General features: G+C 33.3%; 3 protein-coding genes across 3 annotated transcripts in view; 1 reads left to right on the top strand and 2 right to left on the bottom strand.

Moving 5' to 3' along the window:
• Positions 1-1684: 1684 nt before the first annotated feature.
• LOC114330288 (small nuclear ribonucleoprotein F) lies at positions 1685-3982 on the bottom strand. The gene is made up of 3 exons (XM_028279615.2): positions 3840-3982; positions 3448-3749; positions 1685-2373 (listed from the first exon to the last, which is right to left on the bottom strand). The coding sequence occupies exons 2-3, from the start codon at positions 3620-3622 to the stop codon at positions 2282-2284; spliced, it is 267 nt and encodes an 88-aa protein (XP_028135416.1). The 5' UTR covers positions 3623-3749; positions 3840-3982; the 3' UTR covers positions 1685-2281.
• A 368-nt stretch (positions 3983-4350) lies between these two features.
• LOC114330286 (mitochondrial coenzyme A transporter SLC25A42) overlaps positions 4351-25736 on the top strand; it is a 68430-nt gene continuing 47044 nt past the window's right edge. The window contains exon 1 of the mRNA XM_028279611.2: positions 4351-4638. The gene's annotated coding sequence lies outside the window, so the exon portion shown is untranslated. The remainder of the gene's footprint in view (positions 4639-25736) is intronic.
• Positions 4730-25675, bottom strand: LOC114330287 (uncharacterized). The gene is made up of 4 exons (XM_028279614.2): positions 25434-25675; positions 25349-25379; positions 8331-8461; positions 4730-5409 (listed from the first exon to the last, which is right to left on the bottom strand). The coding sequence occupies exons 1-4, from the start codon at positions 25434-25436 to the stop codon at positions 5125-5127; spliced, it is 450 nt and encodes a 149-aa protein (XP_028135415.1). The 5' UTR covers positions 25437-25675; the 3' UTR covers positions 4730-5124.

The following is a 25736-nucleotide window of genomic DNA, read 5'->3' as shown; positions in this document are numbered from 1 at the left end:
GTCCACTGCTATTCTCAGTGGTACGGGATGAAGCGATAAAGAAAGCCAAGAGAAGAATGAGAAAACTAACATTAGGATACTGGCAAATGAAACGGACTCAACTATCGGAGCTACTATTTGCAGACGATATGGTATTGATAGCAGAAAACAGAGAAGACTTACAGAACAATCTTGAAATCCTAGAAGAACTATCACAACATAAATATGAAAATTAATACAGAGAAAACAAAAACAATGTTAATTTCAAATAAGAGGAAGACACACGCAATAGAATTAGAAGGGAAACAACTAGAGCAAGTGGAATATTTTAAATACCTAGGAGTAATAATCGATTCAAATGGTAAACAAGACATGGAAATAAACGAGAGAATGGGACGAACAGGAAGCTTATTTAACGCTATGAAAACAACATTTTTGGGGAAAAAAGAGATACCGGAGAAAGTAAAAACTGCAGTCGTTAAATCAGTAGTTAGACCAACAATCATGTATAGCAGCGAGACATGGACATTGACGGGGAGACAAAAATCCAGAGTCAATGCTATGGAAATAAGGTTCCTGAGGAAAATGGCAAACAGAAAGAGGGCAGACAAAATACGAAACGAAACAATTAGACAAAACCTAAAACTAGAACCAATCAATGAAAAAATAGTGGAGGGACAACTTAGATGGTTCGGGCATGTGTGTAGAATGTCGAACGAGAGGCTAACAAAACGAGTGTTCGAAATGAGAGTGCAGGGGAAAAACAAAAGAGGAAGACCAAGAGTTATGTGGGCAGATGAAATCAGGAAAGAAGTCGAGAAGAAGTGATTGACATTGGAAAGTGCAAGAAACCTAACGCAAGATCGGAAAGCATGGAGACTACAATGCCAAACTCACCTCCACCAGCCTTACACCTAAAGGTAGAAAGGCTTAGGACTAAGTAAGTAGGTAAGTAAAGTAATTATTGTTGGATCAGATAACAGGATAATTACAAAGTGACAGTCCTTGGTACTCATGGCTGATGAGGTTATAGTAGAAAATAATAAAAGGTGATTGTAGGACTAGAACAGTACAAAGAGGCTCCTAATTACTTCATACTTAATAGAAATGAAACATAATCTTTAGAATGTCCTTTTGAATAAGAACCACCAGTAAGATATGTTACTTTGGATAGAGAAATGATTGTAAAAAATGTTTGGTATCTAGGAACAGTATTGTAGAACAATGGGGAAATAGATGAATATGCTTGTAATAGAGTAGAATGGATGAACTGGAAAGATTAAATTGGCGATTAGTGTGACAAAAAAATTCCAATTAAATATAAAAGACATAGGGACATCTATGCTAAAGGACACTAAATGTTAAGTAGGTAGTCGAAGTAATAATGTATGTCGCAGAAATTGGAACATTTAGATACACGAGTGGGGTTACAAAACTGGATAAAATTATGAATAAACTTATTAAAGATGCCAACAAGACAGAAAATAGGTTACAATGATTAGGATTTAGTTAGAGACTAATATTCCTGAAGCAACATGTGGGTAAAGCAAAGAGAAAAGAGAATGATGATGAATTAGAATGATCTATATTCACATGTTCCAAATTATTACACTGGAAATTTTGATACATTTTTTTATAACTGCAAAAAATATTATTTCCTTAAAGCTATAATCTTAACACCACTAATTTAAAAAAGAAACAACAATTACTTAATCTAACTATTTATTTCACATGGTTGATGCTATAAAAATATTACATTACAGAAATAAAATCTTCAAATTTGAAAAGAATGTAATATAACCTTACCTAACCTAAAATTATTCTACATAATAAGATATTACAAATACATATCTGTATTAACATGTCTTCTTCTTAAGACTAGGTAAGAAAAGTGGTATGTAACAACTTTGACATTTTAGTTAAGATAAGGCATGAACATATTTTATATTTTCAAAACAATAAAGCTTGTTACTGACAGGGGGCTATACTATAATATATATTACATCTCATATCGCTCTCCCATTACTATAGTGAGCGATAGGAGATGCAATATATGAGATATAATTATAGTATAGCTCCCCGTGCGTAACAAGCTTTAATCATACATCAAACTATAAAATTAAACATTATAAAAACAGCTACGAACAGAGTTAATAAACATACACAGTACACTAAGTTCTTTGTTTCATCCACACATTTGTAAATAAAAAAAATGTTTTGACACTTCAATATGAAAGGATGAGCATAATATTTAACTATAACTTAGACACAAAAAAAATTAAATATTAAATAAAACTACATATTATTCCCTCATTTCTCCCTCTTCGTCATCATCCTCTGCACCTCTGATATATAAAATATTATTACACCTAACAAGTACTTCGCCTAAGGTACCTAAAAATACATTATATTATTGAGTAAAATGGCAAAAAATATAAAAATTACACAAAACTAATATTAAAAAGGAGGTTGACAACAAGGATGTAACCTTTCACCTACATATCTTATAAGAGATAACCAAAACAAAGGATTGAACAAACAGTCTTTTGTAGTCAAGAGTCTTTTGAGTGGTAGTCAAGAGAAAGAATAGAAGAATAAATTAGGAACTGAAGAGAACATAAATATCCAAGAGTAAAAATCTAATAATACTGAAATATAGATATATAGAGAGACTACAAGTCTGCCGAATGATGTTCAATGACACAAATATTACATGAAACAAACAAAAGAAATAATTATATACGGTATAATTAGAGCTATTAAAGAGTCTGATGAATAAAGGCCAAGCGTGGTAGATAAATAAATAAATAAATAAATTGTATATAAAAATTAGGTACAATATAAAAGGCACGTTCCAAGTGACATGAAAACCGTCCTTCGTACTGCCCTCGTCATGCGCATTATAAAAAATGCATTCCAAGCGAACATGAATGATGATTCATATCGTACACTGTGTTGTTCCAAGCAATCCATGTACCATTTCGAAATCGGTAACTGAACGGTCCTTTTGATACATGTCTTAAAGCAGAAACTATTTGTACTGACTTGCGCAGTTAGGATTGATTTCATTTTTACTGGTCACTGCTATGAGATCAGCTGATGATTCAATAATAGAATAATCCATAATCCACGGTATTAGTTCCCGTAAATCTTGATTTTTATTTAAATAATTATTAATTCTTTTTTTTTCAAATTAATCTTAAAAATATGGATAATTTATTATTTTTTTTTTCATAGAAGACAGCGATTTTATGTCAGATATCGATTCTGAAAATCGCGTAACTCTAGGTTTGTGTAAGTCGGGGTATTACTGTATAGAGTTCAACCTCAAAAATGCAATTTGAGTAAGATAAAATCATAGCACGGATAATCCGCAGCCTGGATAATCCGCACACGGATAATCGGGGTTCTACTGTACTACCATTTTACACTGCAGATCAGATACATACTACACTTAATTTACTGTACCTGTAGGTTTTCCTTCAATATATTCTTCAGTGTTAGCCAACTGTAAATTCATATATCCATCAGCCGAAACAAGATATCCTTTATATTCGTGGCCCCATTTTAGTTTTACTATGACTGCTTTTCCTGTGAGACCATTAAGGAATGGTTTTGGATTTATTGGCATAGCAGCTGACATCTTGATGTAGTTTAACTAAACTTCGCGTTAAGATACAATTAAACTAAAAACCGGTAGGTCTTTGTGTTACTTTCTGCAGTGAAAATGCAATTCTTTATTCTAATTCGTTAACCAAACGTTGGGTAACCTAAAAATAATGTATGTATTTAAGTTTATTAAAAATACACAAATACCAAATAGTACTTTGAACATTTCATTTAAGTGTAACAATACTTACTTTTGTCAAATAGGAAACGAATTATGTATAATAAATAAACTATACACTAATAAATAAATTCAGAGTTTTCTTTTGAAAATACAGAGGTTATGTGTTGTGCACGAAGTTAGACCGTTAGACGATTTAATGACATTTGACATGACGCACTTCATGGATTGAAACCACAGAACGCGAATAATTGATAATGCAGTGTTGCTTCTCATTAAACTATGTACTTGGATCACTTTTATGAGAAATTAAATAAAGACATAGCAAACAAACTAAATTAAACAGCTTTTAATCTAAAATAAGCCGAGTACAATTTTAACAAAATGCATAAAAATGAAGAAAATTTAAATTTGTCTGAATATGAATTGGATTAACGTGGTGACGGCAACATTTGCCTGCCATTTTTAATAATTTGAAATAGTTCTCGGACTGATGACTTAAAATAATATTTATTAAATTAAGCAGAATCACATAAATTATTTTGTAATTTTCAATTAAATATACCACTTTTAATACTTCTCTTTGTGTCTCAAAATACTTCAACTGTCTGGTGGTCACGTTCATTTCTCCGTGTAGTGTATTGTTAGACATTTTTTTTTCATTTGACAGTAAATCCTTGACATTTTTTTGCGTTTTTTTGAGAAATTTTTCACTTTGTACAAAAGTGAACATAATTGGCAAATTTAAATGTAATATAAAGCATCGAGTTTTTAATTTATATTTTATTGTACGATAGTAATTAAGCTTAAAAGAACAATGTAACAATAAATGGTAAATTTCTGTTTTTTATTAAAGGAAGATCTAGAAAAAGGTAAGATTCTATATTTAAGATTGTTTTTACCTTAGGATTATTCTTGATTATAAGAAAAGGAATTGTTTATCGGAAAATTATTACTCCTCAATATGTGTAGAATTGTTTATTGTAAATAAATATAAATATTTTTAATACTGACAATCAAAATTGAACATTTTTTAAATGATCTAACAATTATTGCCCTAGAGGAAAAAGTGTCCCTAATACAATGATTTGTAAATGACTTAAATAAAATATAATTTATGTACCAACTAGTCCCTGTAGTAAAATTATAAGTGTTAAATAGATTCTATAATATCAAAAAATCCAAGGTTACACAATGGAAGATGATTAAATAGAAGGACCTTGCTCTTATTTAACAACTTAAGTAGGTACATTAATTTCATAAAAATATAATGTGTGCGAATAATAGTAAGCAAAAATTATTGCAGCTCGTTTAAGCCCAGTAGACTAAATATATAGGTATGCTTACAATGCTGTCATCTAATAATAATCTGGAACTGGAGCACAAGAAATCTTTACGAAATCTTCATATCGCACCATGCTATTAGCTGTAACATTAGCTTCTCTAAAAATCCTATCTACTTCTTTTGGTGACAAGCATTCTCCCCAGTTTTGTAGTAAATAGCGCAGTTGTTTTGCAGGTATTTTTCCAGTATTTCCAGGGTCTGCAGCCTTGAATGCATCAACAACTTCTTTCGGAATGTTTTCCACCTTAGAGTGAATGTACATTACTTCCAAGAAGTCTGGAAACGACATTTTTCCTCCCTTAAACAAAGACACAATAGAAATAAAGTGAAAAGATAAAAATACACCAAGAAATTTTTTTTATAACTCATATGTTTGTATTTTGTGCTGATAATTGACTAGCATATCGCTATATAGTTTAAAAAGTTTTGTTTAGTACTTGTTATAAGGAATACATAGACTTTTTTCCTAGATACACATTTTTTCTTAAAACGAGATCATATTTAAAAAGTACTGTCCTTATGTGATATTTCTACTGTGCCTACATTGTCTTATTTACTACAGTAGAACCCCGATTATCCGTGTGCGGATTATCCGGCCTGTGGATTAATCGTGCTATGATTTTCTATTACTTAAATTACATTTTTGAGGTTTTATCAAAATAGCGTCACTGTAAATCACTCGACGGAAACTCTATACGCGGAGAGGGAGAGTCATAATGAAAGATTTATTTTTTCTGTTGTCTTTTATGTTAGGGCTATATGCATGGATATACGTACATATGTATTACAATAAGAAATAAATGTTTGGATTATCCGTGCTTTCCAATTATCCGTGCCAACGTCCGGTCCGAGGAGCACATCAGGGTTTTACTTTCTATTGTAATTTACAACAGTTTACATAATGTTGAAATTAAGAACCTGCCAGTAAAGTTGTGTTCTTTATTTCAAAATCAATCAATTCACCTTGATGCTTATTGTTGATATATTATGAATCTACACTCTATTCAACTTCAAGCTACCGACAGAATAAACACAAGTCACTGCATAATATTAAAGTCTGCAACGTGACGAACAGCTTTCCATTGGCCACAAATTATCGAACTATCTTATTCATGTCAGTTAGACCAACAGGCTCAAACTTCATTTTTTTGGTCCGTTGAATAATGAGTGAACAAACGCATGTTTCCACTGTGCATTTGTTTACACCGTGTGTAGCTTGAAGTTGTAGTACTTTCATTCCAGATTTAATCTAATACATACTCACAAATAAAACTCATATTTTGAGTGATTTCTTTAGGAGCTCCTAAATTTTTGAAAAATATTTGAATGGAGTGAATATTGCACAGGTTATTTACATTTAACTTTTTTTCAATATGTAAAAGATAAAGAAAGGATAAACAAAAAACTCAGTGGCGGCTGGTCAGAGGAGGCAAGGGAGGCTTAGCCTCCCCATAAATTTTTTACACATGCTACGTTGTTTTGTTTACTTTGCTATTTTGCTTCGCGTTAGAGATATCGGAAAAAGTTATTTGAACAAGTTGTTCCAAATATTGTTCTAACCCTACATACCAAATTTCAATACAAAATTTGCACTTTTAGTTTTTTCATTATTTTTTGTAGTCAGGATTCTAAAACTGGACTGGAGGCTGCTGGCCGGAAAGTCTCACTTGCTAATGCTCCGCGCAGCCCAGCAGCGGTTAAGGAGACCCGGTCTCCTTAGCGCTGCCTTATCGCTTAACGCACGCGCTGCCCGGGCCCGGAGATTTAGCAAGGGCGGCTAATCGGCCAGCAGCTTCCTCTGCGATTTTAGGATCCTGACTACAAATAATGAAAAAACTAAAAGTGCGAATTTTGTGATGAAAGGACATCGCACACATCTTATGGAAAATATAATGTCACTCAAATTCAATAAAATTTATACCAATAGATTCGTTTTAAATTACCGATCAAATCTTATCATTGCGCCAACTCTCTATTTTCAAAAATAAGAGCAGAAATTGATATAAATAAATCTGAAATCAAATGGGTAGGTACATAAGTTAGAGAGAGAAAAAATATTTTAAAATACCCAGATTTTCGGTACTCCATAAATCAGCGGATTAGTTTCACTAATCCGCTTAGGCCTAGCGGGATTTAAGCTGTTATGAATAGCACTCAGAGCAATAATGATTGTAAACTAACATTTTATGGACTCCAAAAATGTGATTTCGATAAACTTTAATTGCAATTTGCGCCGTAATTAATCATAATTAAGAGTTGGCGCAATGATAAGAATTGATCATTATATTAAAACGAATCTAATCGTATACATTTTATTGAATTTGAGTGGCATTATATTTTCCATAAGATGTGTGCGATGTCCTTTGGTATGCTGGTTTAGAATAATATTTGGAACAACTTGTTCAAATAACTTTTTCCGATATCTGTAATGCAAAGCAAAATATCGGTTATTTACCGTGTTTTTGGATTCGCAGTAGGCCGCTTTTAGAATTAAAAAACTTCAGTTAAGTATCTTAAAAAATGTGAACCTTCAACCTGTATGGACTGCAAAACTTCAAAGCTGTATTTATTTTGATATGCATATCATATCGACTTACAGAGATAGAATTGTTAACAAATAAACGACACAAACTTTGGTAATACACTTTTACAATTAGACTAACTATTTTTAAAATGATATGATATTATGAAATTATGAATTATGATGATATTATAAAATGTAAATAAAAAATGACTAACAAAATGGGGCCTTAAATTAGATTTTTTTGGCGGACTTTTTTTAGTGCTTTGTCTAGATATTTTACAGTTAGGTATAGCCTCTCCTATTGTAAAAATCACGAGCCGCCACTGCACTGATAGATATAGAATAGGTAAGATGAGTATTAGAAATATGTGAGAAAAGGAACAAAAACACTCAAAATTTGTTGATCAATGGTTAAAGTATAGTCAAAATAAGAAATAAGAATCACTAAGAATTTTAATTTACTCTTTAAAATATGGTTAACACCATGGACGTATAAATAAAGATTTTATACGTCCATGGTTAACACGTTGACGGTCAGTGCGTCAAATGTATAAGCAAGTGTTGTGACACTATATGTATTTTGCAAAGTAGAATAGGGAAAAATTCAACGTCTATAGACGTTGAGTCACATTACATCAATGGAAATTATATGTCTATAGACGTTCTGTCCGTCAACGTGTTAAAAGAAATTTTACCTTTTGTTTTAAATATCCAGTCATTTCAGACTTAGTTGGAGATAATCCTAAGCTTCTCATTATGACAGTTAATTCATCTAGTGTTTTTATGGTTCCAGAGCGGGCAAATAAGTAAAAGCATTCTCTGAATTCTAAAACAATATAAAATTTAAAGATTACGATTAAAATTATTATACTTACATGAATCTCAGGTTAGGGGATGTCATTTACATCATTGCAATTGACCACGTTACTAATCAGGGTGTTTTATTAAGAATAATACAAAAAGAAAAAGAGCTGTTAACCACAATAAAAACAGCCAAAATCAAACACCTCGGTCCATCATTTTCCTCGGACTGCTGCAACTATTTTTACAGGAAAAAGTAGAAGAAAAACGAGGACCAGGAAGGCGAAGGATTTCCTGATTGAAAAATCTATGTATGTGGTTCAACATAACAACCACAAATCTTTTCAGATTCAGAACAACAGTGTGCAAAGTACAGATTGCCATGATGGTCGCCAACATCCGAAACGGATAGGCACTTCAAGAAGAAGATACTCTTTTTCTTCTTCCGTGCAAGGATTTTCCTATTGCATATTTACAATGGTATTCTAACCATCCTTTTTGAGGACTTCCTATCTTCCCTTGCCTTTTGGATTGTCATATTTTATTGGGTAGACTTTCGTATTCCTTTCTGTGAATATGTTGTTCTGGATCTATTATTGATTAATTTTAATATTACATATTTCCATCCTATGGCTCTAAACCCAATTCAAGCCCTCAGCAAACTTTCCTTTCATTACAGTCTTTAATAAAGAAGACCACACCATGAAAATATGGGAGAGAGTAATTGATAGACGGATACGTGAAGAAACCGAAATATCCGATAATCAATTTGGCTTTATGCAGGGCAGATCAACAACAGATGCAATTTTCATTGTAAGGCAACTGAAGAAAATACAGGAATAAAGAGACCAACGCTCATATGGTAGTCATTGATCTTGAGAAAGCATATGATACAGTTCCTCGAGAGATTCTGTGGTGGGCGCTCAATAAGAAAGGAGTCCCTGGCGAATATGTAAAGATTGTGAGAGATATGTATGAGGGAGTAATGACTAGTGTTAGGACAGGTGTGGGAGAGACTGATAAATTTCAGGTGAAAGTAGGACTGCACCAAGGCTCGGTGTCTAGTCCTTATTTATTCTCATTAGTTTTGGGCCAGATAACAGCGAAACTACAGGGTAGCATTCCATGGTGCCTAATGTATGCTGATGATGTAGTGTTAATAGGAAATAGTGAAAGAGACTTAGAACAAAAACTGGAACAGTGGAGACAAACTCTGGAGGAAAAAGGTTTAAAACTTAGTAGGACAAAAACAGAGTATTTGGAATGTTCATTTAAACATGGAGTTACTACAAATAAAATGGTATCTTTGGATGGTGAAATGATTGTGAAAAGCAATAGTTTTAAGTACCTAGGATCGGTATTACAGAGTAATGGAGGAATAGATGGAGATGCATGCAGTAGAATTAGGGCTGGATGGATGAAGTGGAAAGAAGCGAGTGGTGTGTTGTGTGACAGAACAATTCCAATGAAGCTGAAGGAAAAATTCTATAAAACAGCCATAAGACCGGCTATGATGTACGGAACTGAATGCTTAGATGGATGAGTGGAGTGACAAAGAAGGATAAAATTAGAAATGAATTAGGGGAAGTCTAGGTGTGGCACCAATTGATGCCAAAATGAGAGAGCATAGGTTAAGATGGTTTGGTCATGTTCAACGTCGAGACGTTGATCACCCAATACGAAGAATAGCTGAAGTGCAGATTCCTGAAAGGAGTAGGAGAGGAAGAGCAAAGAAGACCTGGGGAGAGACGATAAGGCAGGACATGTTGGTAAAGGGGATTAACATTGATATGACCCAAGATAGAATTGTGTGGAGAAATGCAATTAGGGAAGCCGACCCCGCATAGGGATAAGGCAAAGGGAATGGTGACAGTCTTTAATAAAGATTAATCACAATTTCAATTGAAAATGCTTTTTTTGACGTTTCTATTTCCACTTGGGAAATTACCGTTAAAATTTCGTCACAATAAAAGTATTTTTAGAAATTTAAGGACAATTTCAGAAGTGGAAATCGAAACGACAAATAAATATTTGTCGTTTATCCTATTTGTATTTCTACGTTTCACAATCGTAGTTTTTTTGTTGATATTTTTCTTTTTCTTTTTTTTCTCTATTGCCTTATTTGCTGCGTTTTATCATTCTTTATTAATGTTATTTGTCCATCTGTTAACAAATGGACAAAGTGGATACTGGAATAGAGACCAAGAGATAATGCCTACCGAAGCAGAGGTCGACCACCAACACGTTGGGCTGATTATCTAAAACGTTCTCATATGAACTGGATGCAAGAGGCACAAGATCGTAACAGATGAAAAATTGAGGGAGACCTATGTCCAGCGGTGGACAAGCGAATATTGAATGATCATTCATCTTATTGTTTATTGGAAGTCGTGTTAGTCAGAGGTTGAGTTAACCTATTTGTTATTGTTTATTGGAAGTCGTGTTAGTCAGAGGTTGAGTTAACCTATTTGGATCTGCTTTTATGCTTCGTTGGAGTAGTTGATTCGGTATATCTTCGGTTTGTTATCTTCCAATGGATTCCAAAAATAAAAGTTCGAAGTTTATTGGCATAATAGAGGTACTAAAATTAGATCCTCAGGTACAATTTAATGCATCAGAACGAAGATAGTTTTTGTTTCAAAAAAGTATTTTGAAAACAACTGTTATCTGTAAGTCAAAACATCAATAATAAATTGTTTACTTTATAATTATTTATGTTTAACTTCCAAGAGATATTTAAAAAAGGAAGTACATATATACATTTTTATCGAAATATTTGTTGAATTAAACGTGACTAAAATTCACACACGTGTTTTTAAGAACGCTAAGTATGAAAAACCCGCGGAGTGCTACCATTTAAAGAGGTGCATTTTTGAAATAGGGGCGAATTAGTCCCTGTACACTAGGGTTCATTAGGGTGAACTTTATGCACTTTTTGAACATATACATCTACAGAAAAGTTGTTTAAAATTAAATTTACTATCGAAATGTCACCTTCTAAATCTAAAGTCAAAAATAATTTTTTTGACAAAATTATATTTCAAAAATTTATCAAAAAACGCGATTTTTTGTCCCATAACTTTTTTCTACGGCTGTATAGGTTATATGTATTCATAGCTTCACACGTTTGGTAGAAATCTTTAGGATTCGTAGTATCAGAGATACGATTTTTCCAAGGTTTACGTTTTTAGTTTTTTTATTCACCATTTTTCCCTATTTTTTCGCGCAAACATTGTTCTATACCTTTTTTTGTGCAGATTTAGGTATATGCATTAATGCATTTAATAGAAAGAAAAATCAATTACTTTTAAAATGGTCTATTGTAGAAGATTCTATTAGGACTAATTTTAAGCATGATAGGTTCTCCAAAATTTTCTGGAAAGCCACAAAACACCTAAAACAGCCACGAGATCAAATCCCACCAATTAGAAAATCTGATGGTACCTGGGTCAAAACAGATGGAGAAAAGATAGAAGTTTTCGGTAGATATTAGGAGGAAGTATTTCAACCGTTACCACCTGCAAACGGAATTAATGACGACGAAATATATGCATTCCTTGAAGAAAACGAGCAACAAATGGAGCCTATTAAAAACTTCAAAATACAAGAAACTTACGACGTTATAAAAAAATCACTTAGACCCCAAGAAGGCACCTGGCTATGACCTGTTTACCGGCCAAATATTAAAAGAACTTCCTAGAAAAGCGGTCGTTATGTTGACGCAACTCTTAAACGCTAAGACTGAAGTACTTCCCTGCACAGTGGAAGGTAGCAGAAATCATATTAATTCATAAACAGGGAAAACAGCCAAATGAACCTAACTCCTATCGGTGCTACTTCGGTATGCGGTCTACGGCAGAGTTTCTAGTTTGGTATGCGGTCTACCGTCTGATATGCGATCTACGGCAGTTTAGCTGATTCGGCATGCGATCTACGTACAAAAACAAATTAGAGAAACTATTACAAACTTTTTATTTATTATTTATACTTTACTTTACTTGTCATACTTGTGCTTTACTTCACACTTCACGTGTTATTCTGTCTAAATCCCGAACCGAGGATTAGCGGCGTGTAATTTGGGTTGCCTATATAAACTTGAATCAACGAAATGGGCCTTGAGTGTTAATTTAAAACGCTGAAAAGACCGTTTAGTGATAATAAAAAGGGTGGGTTGTGATTGCGCGCAGCGGTCAAATACCTCCTGCCCTGCGGTTCTCTCACTCTAATACCCGTAAGTTGGGTTTGGACCGAAGGGTTAGGTCTTCCTCCTTTCAGGCAAAAACCGATATTTACTGCGGTTGCATGATATTTTAATATTAAAATAGTATTGGATGTGGTAGAATGTAGACTCTTTGTATAATTACCAATTGAACAGTGAAGCTGTTAGTAATAATAAAATAGTAATGTTTGTAATAGTTTCTCTAATTTGTTTTTGTACGTAGACCGCATGCCGAATCAGCTAAATTGCCGTAGACCACATATTAGACGGTAGACCGCATACCGAAGTGGCACCGTAGACTCTTTGTATAATTACCAATTGAACAGTGAAGCTGTTAGTAATAATAAAATAGTAATGTTTGTAATAGTTTCTCTAATTTGTTTTTGTACGTAGACCGCATGCCGAATCAGCTAAATTGCCGTAGACCACATATTAGACGGTAGACCGCATACCGAAGTGGCACCCTCCTATCGACCAATCAGTTTACTACCAGTATTGTCAAAAATAATGGAAAAGTTACTGATGAAGAGACTGATGAAAACTGTCGCAGCAAAAAGCTTAATCCCAGACTACCTATCAATTTGGGTTTCGTCAGAAACACTCGACAGTAGAACAAGTGCATCGTGTTGTTAACACAATCATCAAAGCATTCGAAGATAAAAGTTACTGTGAATCAGCTTTTTTGGATGTCAGCAAAGCCTTTGACAAGGTGTGGCATGAGGGACTCCTTTACAAATTAAAAACGCAGCTACCAACAACAATATATTTGATTCTAAAATCCTACTTAGAAGAACGATACTGCAGAGTCAGATATGAAAATGAAGTAACTAAACTACGCATCATCAAATCAGGAGTCCCACAAGGGAGTGTCTTAAGCCCAGTCTTATACCTACTCTTCACGGCTGATCTGCCATGTACTGATGACACAGTCACCTCTACGTTTGCTGATGACACAGCTATATTAGCAGTAAACAGAAATCCTGAAGTAGCAGCGACAACACTACAAACCAGTCTCAACAATATAGCAACGTGGGCAAGGAAATGGCGAATTACAATAAATGAAAGTAAAGCTGCACACATAACATTCACAAAATGCCATGGTGAAACGCCAAGCATCACATTCAACAATGAACGAATACCTAAAACACATAGCGTAAAATATTTGGGGATACACCTGGACAAACATCTAACCTGGCGTACCCACATATGGAAAAAAGAAAGCAGCGGGATACTAAATGGAAAAAGCTGTACTGGCTCCTTGGCAGAAAATCACAGTTATCATTGCGGAACAAATTACTAGCTTACAATACCGTTCTCAAACCAGTATGGACGTATGGAATCCAGTTATGGGGAACAGCATCTAAATCGAACATTGCTATCATCGAGAGATTCTAGTCAAAAGCCCTGCGCAGTATAGTAGATGCTCCTTGGTTCGTAATAAACCGAGACATTTATAATGATCTAGAGATGCCAACGGTTACTGCAACATCCAAACACACTGGCAATTAATCTGCTTGACAACAGTGAAGAAACCCGAAGGCTGAAAATAAGAACACCCTTGGATCTTGGAATTTTTATTGTTTTTAACATAAATGTAAGAATGTAAAAGTGCATACAGAGAGTGGATCATTGGACAAACTCTCTCTCACGACATTGTACCAATCAACATGTATGATTATTGTTATTATATGATGTAACAGATTGCAAAATAAACATTAAACAAAAAAAAACTTTATTGGCTTCTTCTTGTTGAGAATACCACTCGATGAATTATTGCATATGCGATGCAGCTTCTCTAGATTATTTACGCAAATCTTTGTCAGTTACAATAGGTTCAGTTTATCAACATCGCTACAGTCAAATTCCAAGTTTGTGTCCGCTTCTGAATCTGTTTGGTCCGCCTTTGTTGCCGTTTCAACGATTTCTTTATCTGTCAGCAATGGATAGCCGTTGTGTCCTCATCATAAATCAAATTAACTTTTTTTTTCATTTTTTTTACAAGTAAATTTTTGCTTATGTAGTCAATACAACTTCTGTATATACCCTGACGGTTAACAGAGGTGACGGTTAATGGAGAGACGGCTAATCGAGGTTCCACTGTATATACATTTTTATCGAAATATTTGTTGAATAAAAACGTGACTAAAATTCACACACGTGTTTTTAAGATCGCTAAGTATGAAAAACTCGCGGAGTGCTACCATTTAAAGAGGTGCATTTTTGAAATAGGGGCGAATTAGTCCCTGTACAGTGACTAAAATTCAAACACGTGTTTTTAAGATCGCTAAGTATGAAAAACTCGCGGAGTGCTACCATTTAAAGAGGTGCATTTTTGAAATAGGGGCGAATTAGTCTCTGTACACTAGGGTACATTAGGGTGAACTTTATGCATTTTTTGTACATATACATCTACAGAAAAGTTGTTTAAAATTAAATTTACTATCGAAATGTCACCTTCTAAATCTAAAGTCAAAAATAATTTTTTTTTGACAAAATTATATTTCAAAAATACGCCTGCGCTACGCCGGGGGCCGGCGTAGCGCAGGTGGTAGTGTGCTTGCCTCGCATGCCGGTGGTCCGGAGTTCAAATCCTACCGCCGGCAAGAACAACTAGACATTTTTAAAATGTCTATAGGCCCCGCAGGTCGACTCAGCCTGAATAAAATGAGTACCTTGGGTAAAACCAGGGGTAATAATAGGCGGTTGAAGCGTAGCACTGGCTCTGTTACCTTCCTTGTATACCGTAGGCCCTAGATATAGCAGACTACCCTGCTATACTCCCAAAGCCGCGTGCGGTATAAAACGGGAAACTATTATTATTATATTTCAAAAATTTATCAAAAAACGCGATTTTTTTTGTCCCATAACTTTTTTCTACGGCTGTATAGTATATATGTATTCATAGCTTCACACGTTTGGTAGAAATCTTTAGGATTCGTAGTATCAGAGATACGATTTTTCTAAGGTTTACTTTTTTAGTTTTTTTATTCACCATTTTTGGACCATTTTTCCCTATTTTTTCGCGCAAACATTGTTCTATAACTTTTTTTGTGCAGATTTAGGTATATGCATTAGTACATTTAATAGAAAGAAAAATCAATTACTTTTAAAATGGTCTATTGTAGAAGATTCTATTAGGACTAATTTTAAGCATGATAGGTTCTCCAAAATTTTCTACTTTTAACGATTTTTACGACTATTTTTTAAATTTCTCCTTTTAACTTCTTTCCTTGTTTTAAAGAAAATCACTCTCACTCTATTAATCTCAATCACAGAATCACTCTATTTCCATTGAGTGCGTCATTTAAAAGCACAGAAAATAAGCTTTCTTTTTTATTTAGTAAAGCATTAAGCATAATACAGTAGACTCCCGTAAGTTCGGCCACCTCGGGACCGGACCCTAGGCCGAACTTAAAAGTGGCCGAACTAACCGATGCTTATCTAAAAAAATGCCCATTTATTGTTTTTATGGATCTAGCAAAAACAAAACACCTATAAAACAATACTTACAGAACTCAAGGCCTAATAAAATTTAAAAATATTATTGCACATTGGTGATTTGGCTTCTTAAACACTTAAAAAATTCAGTAAATTTTTATGAATTTTCTTTTCTAATGATTTTTGATGTGCAAAGCCACGCCACTTTTTAATAATCATTACATCGATGGCAGTTGCTTCTTTTTGCTGTTCGACGTAGGTAGCTGCCTGTTGCAAAGCTGCTTTGCCTTCAGCGTGGCTCATTTGATTTTCTTCATCTTCCTCTTCATTCTCAGAAGCATCTGCGTCGTTATCCTTCTCATTTTCTTGGCGAATGACACACTCGGCGATTTCGTTGTCGTTCAAAACCTCGTTGTGTAGCTCCGTTTCAAAGTTGATCCACTCCAAAACATCTTCTTCAAAAATGGGACCACAGTTCGGTAGTTGCTGAAAGTCGTGCAATAGAGCTGCATTACCATCAGGTTCGTTAACAAGATTGTTGTTTGGCTCATCTGCTGATGTGTTTTCTTGGTCAATTTTATCTTCTATATTCAGCCAAAGTTTTTTCCAAGACTTTGCAAACGTCGACGGTGGTATTTCGTCGTATGCCTTCGCCAACATATACACAACATCGTTCATATTAACTGACTTCAGCACTTTAAGAGATCTAAGTTGTCATCAGCCTCCGGCCTCCAGTTTGGAAAGAACTTCAGAAAGCAGTTTTCGGCGATACTTTCTCTTGAAGCACTCAATGACCCCTTTGTCCATTGGCTGTTGAAGACTGGTTACATTGGGCGGCAAGAACAGCAGTTTAATTTCTTTTTGAAGACACTGAAGACCTTCCTGGTGAGTAGGCGCGTTGTCAAGCAGTAGAAGTGCTTTGATGGGCAGAGCTCGCGTCTAGCTGGCGCTCGCCAAGTGTGTGACTAATGCTCTAGAGTTCAGAGAGCCGGCCGGACTAAGCGGAGACCGAACTAACCGAGGCCGAACTTACGGGAGTCTACTGTATACCTAAATATACATAGTCCAGAGAAATAAGATTTTTCTCGTGACACATCCCCCTCCAGGCCGAAACCAAATTTTTTAAGTAGTATGGACATCTATATTAATAACCTTTATGTTTCCTGCAGCCGATTTTGATGATATACATAGTTATAAACAAATAAAGATCAAAAAACGGTAAATTTTCGCTTTTTTCGTCTATAACCAAAAAGTTAAGCATTTTAAACAAATTTAAGAGTAAGAAACTCATAAATCGTCTAAAAAATTTCAATATGGCGTTCGCTGAATATGTCTATCCTTATTGGTTGCTTAGAAAATTGCAAAATAAATAATAAATTTCGAATTTTTATAAATATTCATAATTTATGTAAAAATGAATTTAGAACCGTCTTATTACACGAATAGCTGAGACTTCTAGTGCTTAAATTATATTTTAAATTTCAAAGCAACTGGTCAAATAGTTTAAAAGTTATTTAATTTGTTTATCCCAAATTCATTTTTTTGCAACACTATAAGTCAGAAAATTATGAGGTTACAGTAAGACTTCTAACAGTTTATGGAAGAAGAACATTTATACTATTGACTTAATTAAAAAAAAAATGACAAAAAGTAATTTTAAACAGTGTAAAATTATTTTGCAAAAACATGTCGATTTTTTGTTTACTTATAAACAGTTAGAATAACTTTTTAACCGTTACCCGTAGAAATTTTTTTTATGTTTTCATTTTTGGAATGACTGAATTTTTATACACATTTAGAAAGAAAATCAATTGTCCTAGGACAATTAGGGACAAAGTTAGCCCCCCCATTTTTTAATTCACATGTTTTTGCAAAATAGTTTTGCAGTATTTAGAATTATTTTTTGACATTTTTTTTAATTAAATTAATAGTATAAATCTTCTTCTTTCATAAACTATCCAAAGTATTAGTGTAACTTCATCATTTTCTGACTTATAGCGTTGCAAAAAAAATTAATTTGGGATAAACAAATTAAATACCTTTTAAACTATTTGACCAATTGCTTTGAAATTTAGGCTATGATTTAAGTACCAGAAGTCTCAGCATTCCGTGTAATAAAAACGTTCTAAGTTAATTTTTACATAAGTTATGAATATTTATAAAAACTCAAAATTTATGATTTATTTTGCAATTTTCTAAGCAGCCAATAAGGATAGACATATTCAGCGAACGCCATATTGAAATTTTTTAGACGATTTATGAGTTTCTTACTCTTAAATTTGTTTAAAATGCTTAACTTTTTGGTTATAGACGAAAAAAGCAAAAATTTACCGTTTTTTGATCTTCATTTGTTTATAACTATGTATATCATCAAAATCGGCTGCAGGAAACATATAGGTTATTAATATAGATGTCCATACTACTCAAAAATTGCTTTGAAAGGGCCTAGCCGGGTAAGATGGTGAAAAGTGCCCCCAACCCAATCTAAATTCCATATAGGTCACTTTTTAGCACATATAGAGGAACTCACTTTCTGAAATTTTTAGCCCCCTAGGTGGTCACGTGACCCCCCTAGAGCCTAATTAGGCTTTTTAGGTTTTTATTTTTTATCTCAGCCGCATTAAGAGCTAGCCAAAAACTTTATTTAAAAAAGTTGTAATTTTTAAAAAGATCTATATGAAAAATTTTTTTTTTATTTTTTTGGCGGGAAATTCGAATTTTTAGAACAATTTTAAGCTTTTAAATAAATCTGAAAAAAAACTAAGACACTCGTTTTTACGAAAATTAATTATAATGTGTATTTTTGCACAATCTTTCACTCTGAATTTTTTCAGATTTTTAAAATTGGTGAAACGTACCTTTAAAAATAAAAAACCGCCTTTTTTCGTTTTTTTGATACAATTTTATACATATTTTTCAAAAAATTTAACACCGTCACTAGAATAGGTAAAAAACTGAAAAATAATTGAGATTTGCTTCATAAAATTTTTTTGTAACGCCATCCATTTTCAAGATACAGGGCGTTGAAGAAAACAAAATTTTACATATTTTTTACGATTTTGCCGAAACTAGTGGCAACATTGTAATAAAATTTGGCGGGTTTTAAGAGGTAGTTATTGTGCATGTTTTGACATACAACTAAGGATTTAATATTCATCATTGGCGCGCATAGGGGTAATGGTCTGAATTTTTCAAAGAAAAAAAGATAGTACGCCACTGACATAATATTTCAAATTAACAATCATTTTTGAATTCCTCGTTCAATTTTCAATAAAAAATCTATCTTCTCATTTTTTCATACGACGCGCTGTTTTGCTGCAAAAAATAAAATATCTTAACGCTTCCAAAGTATTCGAATTAATTTTGATAATGGATGTATGAGTTTATTATGTTAGGTCTTGATCCCGCGTATGAAAAAAAAGTTGATTAATAGCAAGCTGAAAATTTGTTAATAGCTTAAGGGTGTCTAGTCGGACAAACTTTGATATATGGGAACACTGAAACAGTGGAAGTTTTAATTGTGGAACAGGTTAAAAATTTGGAACGGTCATACCACGAAAACGGCACATGTATTTTGTCCGACAGAACAGACTTAAACTCTCCGAATAGAGATTAAACTCTCATGCAAAAATCAGGCTGCTATTTATCACCAAATGGGCGTTTTAATGAGTGGAACATGTGTAATATGTCAAATGACAGGAATTATGACAGGTGATAAATAGCAGTGTGATTTTTGCATGAGAGTTTAATCTCTGTTCGGACAGTTTAAGTCTGTTCTGTCGGACAAAATAAATGTGCCGTTTTCGTGGTCTGACCGTTCCAAATTTTTAACCTGTTCCACAATTAAAACTGCCCCTGTTCCAGTGTTCCCATATATCAAAGTTTATCCGACTAGACACCCTTAAGCTATTAACAAATTTTCAGCTTGTTATTAATCAACTTTTTTTTCATACGCGGGATCCAGACCTATGTATGTAGATGTAGAAACTACTAGAAGTTCGAATACTTTGTAAGGGTTAAGATCTTTTATTTTTTGAATAAAAATGGCGCGTCGTATGAAAAATAAGAAGATACATTTTTTGTCACAAATTGAACGAGAAATTAAAAAACGATTGTTAATTTAAAATATGTCAGTGGCGTACTATCTTTATTCTTTAAAAAGTTCAGACCATTACCCCTATGCGAGCCAATGATGAATATCAAATCATTAATTGTATGTCAAAATATGCACAATAACCAGCTCTTAAATCCCGCCAAGTTTTATTACAATGTTGCCAGTAGTTTCAGCAAAATCGTAAAAAATGTGTAAAATTTTGTTTTCTTCAACGCCCTGTATTTTGAAAATGGATGGCTTTACAAAAAATTTTTATTAAGCAAACCCCAATTATTTTTCAGTTTTTTACCTATTCTAGTGACAGTGTTACCTTTTTTGAAAAATATGTATAAAATTGTTTCAAAATACGAAAAAAAAAACTGAAAAAATGCGGTTTTTTATTTTTAAAGGTACGTTTCACCAATTTTAAAAGTCTGAAAAAATTCAGGGTGAAATATTGTGCAAAAATACACATTATAATTAATTTTCGTAAAAACGAGTGTCTTAGTTTTTTTTTCAGTCATTTAAATGTTTAAAATTGTTCTAAAAATTCGAATTTCCCGCCAAAAAATTTAAAAATTTTTTTTCTTATAGATCTTTTTGGAACTTACAACTTTTTTTAATAAAGTTTTTGGCTAGCTCTTGATGCGCCTGAGATAAAAAATATAAACATAAAAAGCCTAATTAGGCTCTAGGGGGGTCACGTGACCACCTAGGGGGCTAAAAATTTCAGAAAGTGAGTTCCTCTATATGTGCTAAAAATTGGCCTATATGGAATTTAAATCGAGCTGGGGGCACTTTTCACCACCTTACCCGGCTAGGGCCTTTAGGCTATGATTTAAGTACCAGAAGTCTCAGCATTCCGTGTAATAAAAACGTTCTAAGTTAATTTTTACATAAGTTATGAATATTTATAAAAACTCAAAATTTATGATTTATTTTGCAATTTTCTAAGCAACCAATAAGGATAGACATATTTAGCGAACGCTATATTGAAGTTTTTTATACGATTTATGAGTTTCTCACTCTCAAATTTGTTTAAAATAATTAACTTTTTGGTTATAGACGAAAAAAGCAAAAATTTACCGTTTTTTGATCTTCATTTGTTTATAACTATGTATGTATATCATGAAAATCGGCTGCAGGAAACATATAGGTTATTAATATAGATGGCCATACTACTCAAAAAATTTGGTTTCGGCCTGGAGGGGGTTGTGTCACCAACAGGATATTTTTTTCCTTATTTCTCTGAACTAACAAGAAAAAAATGTTATAACGTGAAATTAAAAGATAGCTTTTAAGTTAGCAAAAATCGTTAAAAGTAGAAAACTTTGAAGAACCATATCTTGCTTAAAATTAGTCCTAGAATCAGGGGCGTCATTTGGCTGAAAATAACTGAAATTTACAGAAAATACATCAATATTCATCATAACATCATATATAATGTATTGTATATATAGGGTGAGGCAGATAAAGGGCCTATTAGAAATATCTCCAGAACTAAAGGTAACTGAATTATGAAAATTGGAACAAGGGGGTTTTGAAGACTGATCTATTTAATGAAAATATTTTCATCTACCTGATACTTCCGGTTATACCGGAAGTTGCTTATAACTTCGTTTTTTTTAATGGTATATTTTTTCATTTTTTGATTCTCCTCGATTTCTTCTTTCTTAATATATAAGGTTTTGTAACATTATACAGGGTAGGTTAAAAGATAATTACGTTTTCTTATTAATTTCGTAGCAATATTCACACCCTGTAGGATTGTAGTAGTTTGACATAATAAACTCTATTTATGTTCAAATGATTTTTAATATAGTCTACTATTGTTAACAATTATTGGTATAGCTAAACTTTAATTTTAGTATACAGGGTGGGTCGAAACTCGGAATGAGTATTTTCTTAGTTTTCTTGAATGGAACACCCTATTTTTTAGTATTGCAATGAAATGATATTACACGGTACTTTTTTATTTCTTAAGCATTCCCTATACCTAACTGCTTTAATTTGTGCTTAATTGTTAATCTCACCAACAATCTTAACTTCGATGGTATTTTGATAGCTCAACCATTATTGGCAATTTTAAGTATCAGTCTAGATTAATATGTATTTATTTCCAAAAACTTATTTGTAATTGAATATTTTCACTGCCAACCTAATACAATTTCACATATTTGTGAGTTGCAATTAATGTTTGGCTTGAATCACCAATAACTCACAAATTAAAGCAGTTAGGTATAGGGAATGCTTAATAAATTAAAAAGTACCATAAAATAACATTTCATTACAATACTAAAATACAGGGTGTTCCATTTAAGAAAACTTAAAAAATACTCATTCCTAGTTTCGACCAACCCAGTATACGAAAATGAAAAATTTAACTATACCAATAATTCCTAACAATAGTAGACTACATTAAAAATCATTTGAACATAAATAGAGTCTATTATGTCAAACTACTACAATCCTACAGGGTGTGAATGTTGCTACGAAATTAATAAGAAAACGTAATTATTTTTTAACCTACCCTGTATAATATTACAAAATCTTATATTTAAAGACAGAAGAAACCGAGGAAAATCCAAAAATGTAAAAATATATAGGGTGTCCCATTTAAAAAAACGAAGTTACAATCAACTTCCGGTATAACCGGAAGTAGCAAAGAGACCAAAATATTTTCATTAAATAGTTCACACCTCAAAACCCCTGTATTCCAATTTTCATGATTTTCTTACCTTTAGTTCTCGAGATATTTCTAATAGGCCCTTTATCTGCCTCACCCTGTATAGTGCTTGCCCCCCCCCCCCCAAACAAAATTTCAAATGACGCTCCTGCCTAGAATTTTCTACAATAGACCATTTTAAAAGTAATTGATTTTTCTTTCTTTTTGCAAGAACCATTGCACCTAAAACTGCGCAGAAAAAAATTATGGTACGATGTTTGCGAAAAAAATAGAGAAAATGGCCAAAAATGATGTGACTGGCGAATTGGCGAAAAATCACATCTCGGATAGGTATACTATAAATCCTAAAGACTTCTACCGAACGTCATTTTGAAAAGGAATTATTCTACAGTTATTTTTTCTGTGAAGCAATGCCTATAATATTTATATCCGCGTGAAAAAAGTTATGGGACAAAAAGAAACATTGCGTTTTTTCGTGGTCTTTTCGTATTTTGAATAGATTTTTGTCAAAAAAAAATTATTTTTGACTTTACAAAGTGACATTCAGATATGTATTAAATTTTGAACAACTTTACTGATCAAATAAATGTACTAAAAGTGCGTAAGGACTAATTCACACCCCTTTATAAAAAGCGCACCCTTTTAAATGGTAGCATTCCGCGATTTTTTCATATTGAGAGGTCCAATGATCAAGCATATAAAACAATAGAATCCCTTTAACGTTGTAGATCCTTTCCAAAGTACATAATCAATAGACTATTAACAGAATAACCAATTCAATAATAACACTTCTTATGGTAGGAGAGCCCAAGCGGGGATCTTTGCAGTTACTCGAGCGCGTGAGATTATTACATGGGGAGAAACCTCGTACCCTGTAAATGTACGTCTACCATATTATATTGACTCTTAATACAGGGGAGTTCGTTAAGGGGGATCCGAAAAAAATCTATCCTTAGAAAAACTCGAAATCGTCAGATTAAGATAAGGTAAGTTAAGTATGTACTTGCAAAACAGTGTATATTTAAAAAATCTGACGATTTGAGCGGGACGTAAGGAAATGGGTGAGTCACAAAGTTTCACAAAAAAGCGAATATTTCGCGAAATGAACGTCAGATCGAAAAACTGAAAAATACGTGTTTAATAATTTTCAAAAATCTATCTAATGATACCAAACACGACTCCCCCACGGAGAAGGGTGGGGGTGATTTTAAAATTTTAAATATGAACCCCGCGATATTTTGCGAAATGAACATCAGATCGAAAATCTAAAAATTACGTGTATTCAATATTTTTGAAAAATCAATCGAATGACACCAAACACGATCCCACACGGAGGTGGGGTGGGGGGTTACTTTGAAATCGTAAATAGGATCCCCCATTTTTATTGCAGATTTGGATTCCTTACGTAAAAATAAGTAACTTTTATTCGACACATTTTTTCGAATTATGAATAGATGGCGCTTTAAGCCAAGCGTCCACAGACCCGCATCGTACGCAACGGATTTTAGTTTGACAATCGATAATGCGATCCGTACGATGCGGATCAGTGGACGCGGTTACATAAGTTTCTGTACAAGGCAAACTAAAATCCGTTGCGTACGATGCGTCCGATGCGTACGATGCGGGTCTGTGGACGCTTGCCTTTAATCGGAAAAACGATTGTTGGAAATGGAAAATTAAATTAAAAAATGGAAAGTCCCCCCCCCCTTCATGGAAAACTTAACTTTTTTTGGTTTTAGGACCTACTCTTCACAACCCAATAGGTCCCCATAACGCTCCAATAACTGCAAATTTAGCATACTTTCCTCCCCTACCATATCGGTGTGCAAAGATATCGTTGCAAAACTATCTTTATCTTCCTGTACATCCCGGAAAACGTTAATTTTGTCGCTATCATCGAAATATTTTCCAGTTATATAATAAATGCACACTAATAATAATTAATTACTCTGTATGTACTGATTCTTTATAACTCAGTAACAAAATAACCCATCTTCAACCAACTGGAAAGAATAATATGTGTTAAAACAAAATTACCTATTTTACATCGTAAAGGAGAAAATTTTCCAAATCTATAAAGTATGTATCTGTTACTGATAATTTTATCATGACAAATCGTTCAATTAAGTATAGATAATTAGGTCATTGACGAAAATAGTCCTCTGCACCTAGTCTTCCCGCATTTTATGAACAGAAAACATTGCAACTATGTGGTCAGCTTTTTAAACTAAACGGGTCTATTATATTTTGCAATGGCGACTATATCTGAAGACTGAAGAGGTAAAGAACAGTTACAAAGTTGTTTGTTTTAAAAAATATGCAGTTGGACGAAAAGAACCTCGTTGAAAATAAAAAAAAATCGGATAGGTACATACGTATGTACAGGTATATTATGCCTATAATAATACCAAATTGCAGATGATTTTATTGGCAATATAACAAGCAGTGTTAAGTGTTAATGTTTGTATGGGCTTACCGTCAATATCCTTCTCTTTAAAATAGTGTGCCTACAAAGAAACATTCTATTAATGATAAATAATCAATTTAAACTAAAACCATACCATTTTTTACGTCAAATAGAGGCAGACAACTAAGTATTTTTTTTTCAATAGAAAGGATGTCTGAATGAAACACGTCAAATGTGCAGATAACGGAGTCGAGAGTACAGGTAACCAAACAGGTGAAACAGCTGAGACTGTTTTGTACATCTGCGCAATAATAAATTCAACGATGATCAGAGTGGAATAAAATAATTACGATATTATCATCGCACGGTTATCTACACAGCTATTTTATTTTGTAGTAGTTAGTTGTTTACATTATGTAAGGTCACCAAAAATGAAGGATTTATTCCACTACTTGTT

Source organism: Diabrotica virgifera, chromosome 1, assembly GCF_917563875.1.
Source record: "Diabrotica virgifera virgifera chromosome 1, PGI_DIABVI_V3a".
Lineage (NCBI taxonomy): Eukaryota > Metazoa > Arthropoda > Insecta > Coleoptera > Chrysomelidae > Diabrotica > Diabrotica virgifera.
The sequence above is the reverse complement of the archived record's forward strand: the minus strand, read 5'-3'. Positions and strand labels throughout refer to the sequence as shown.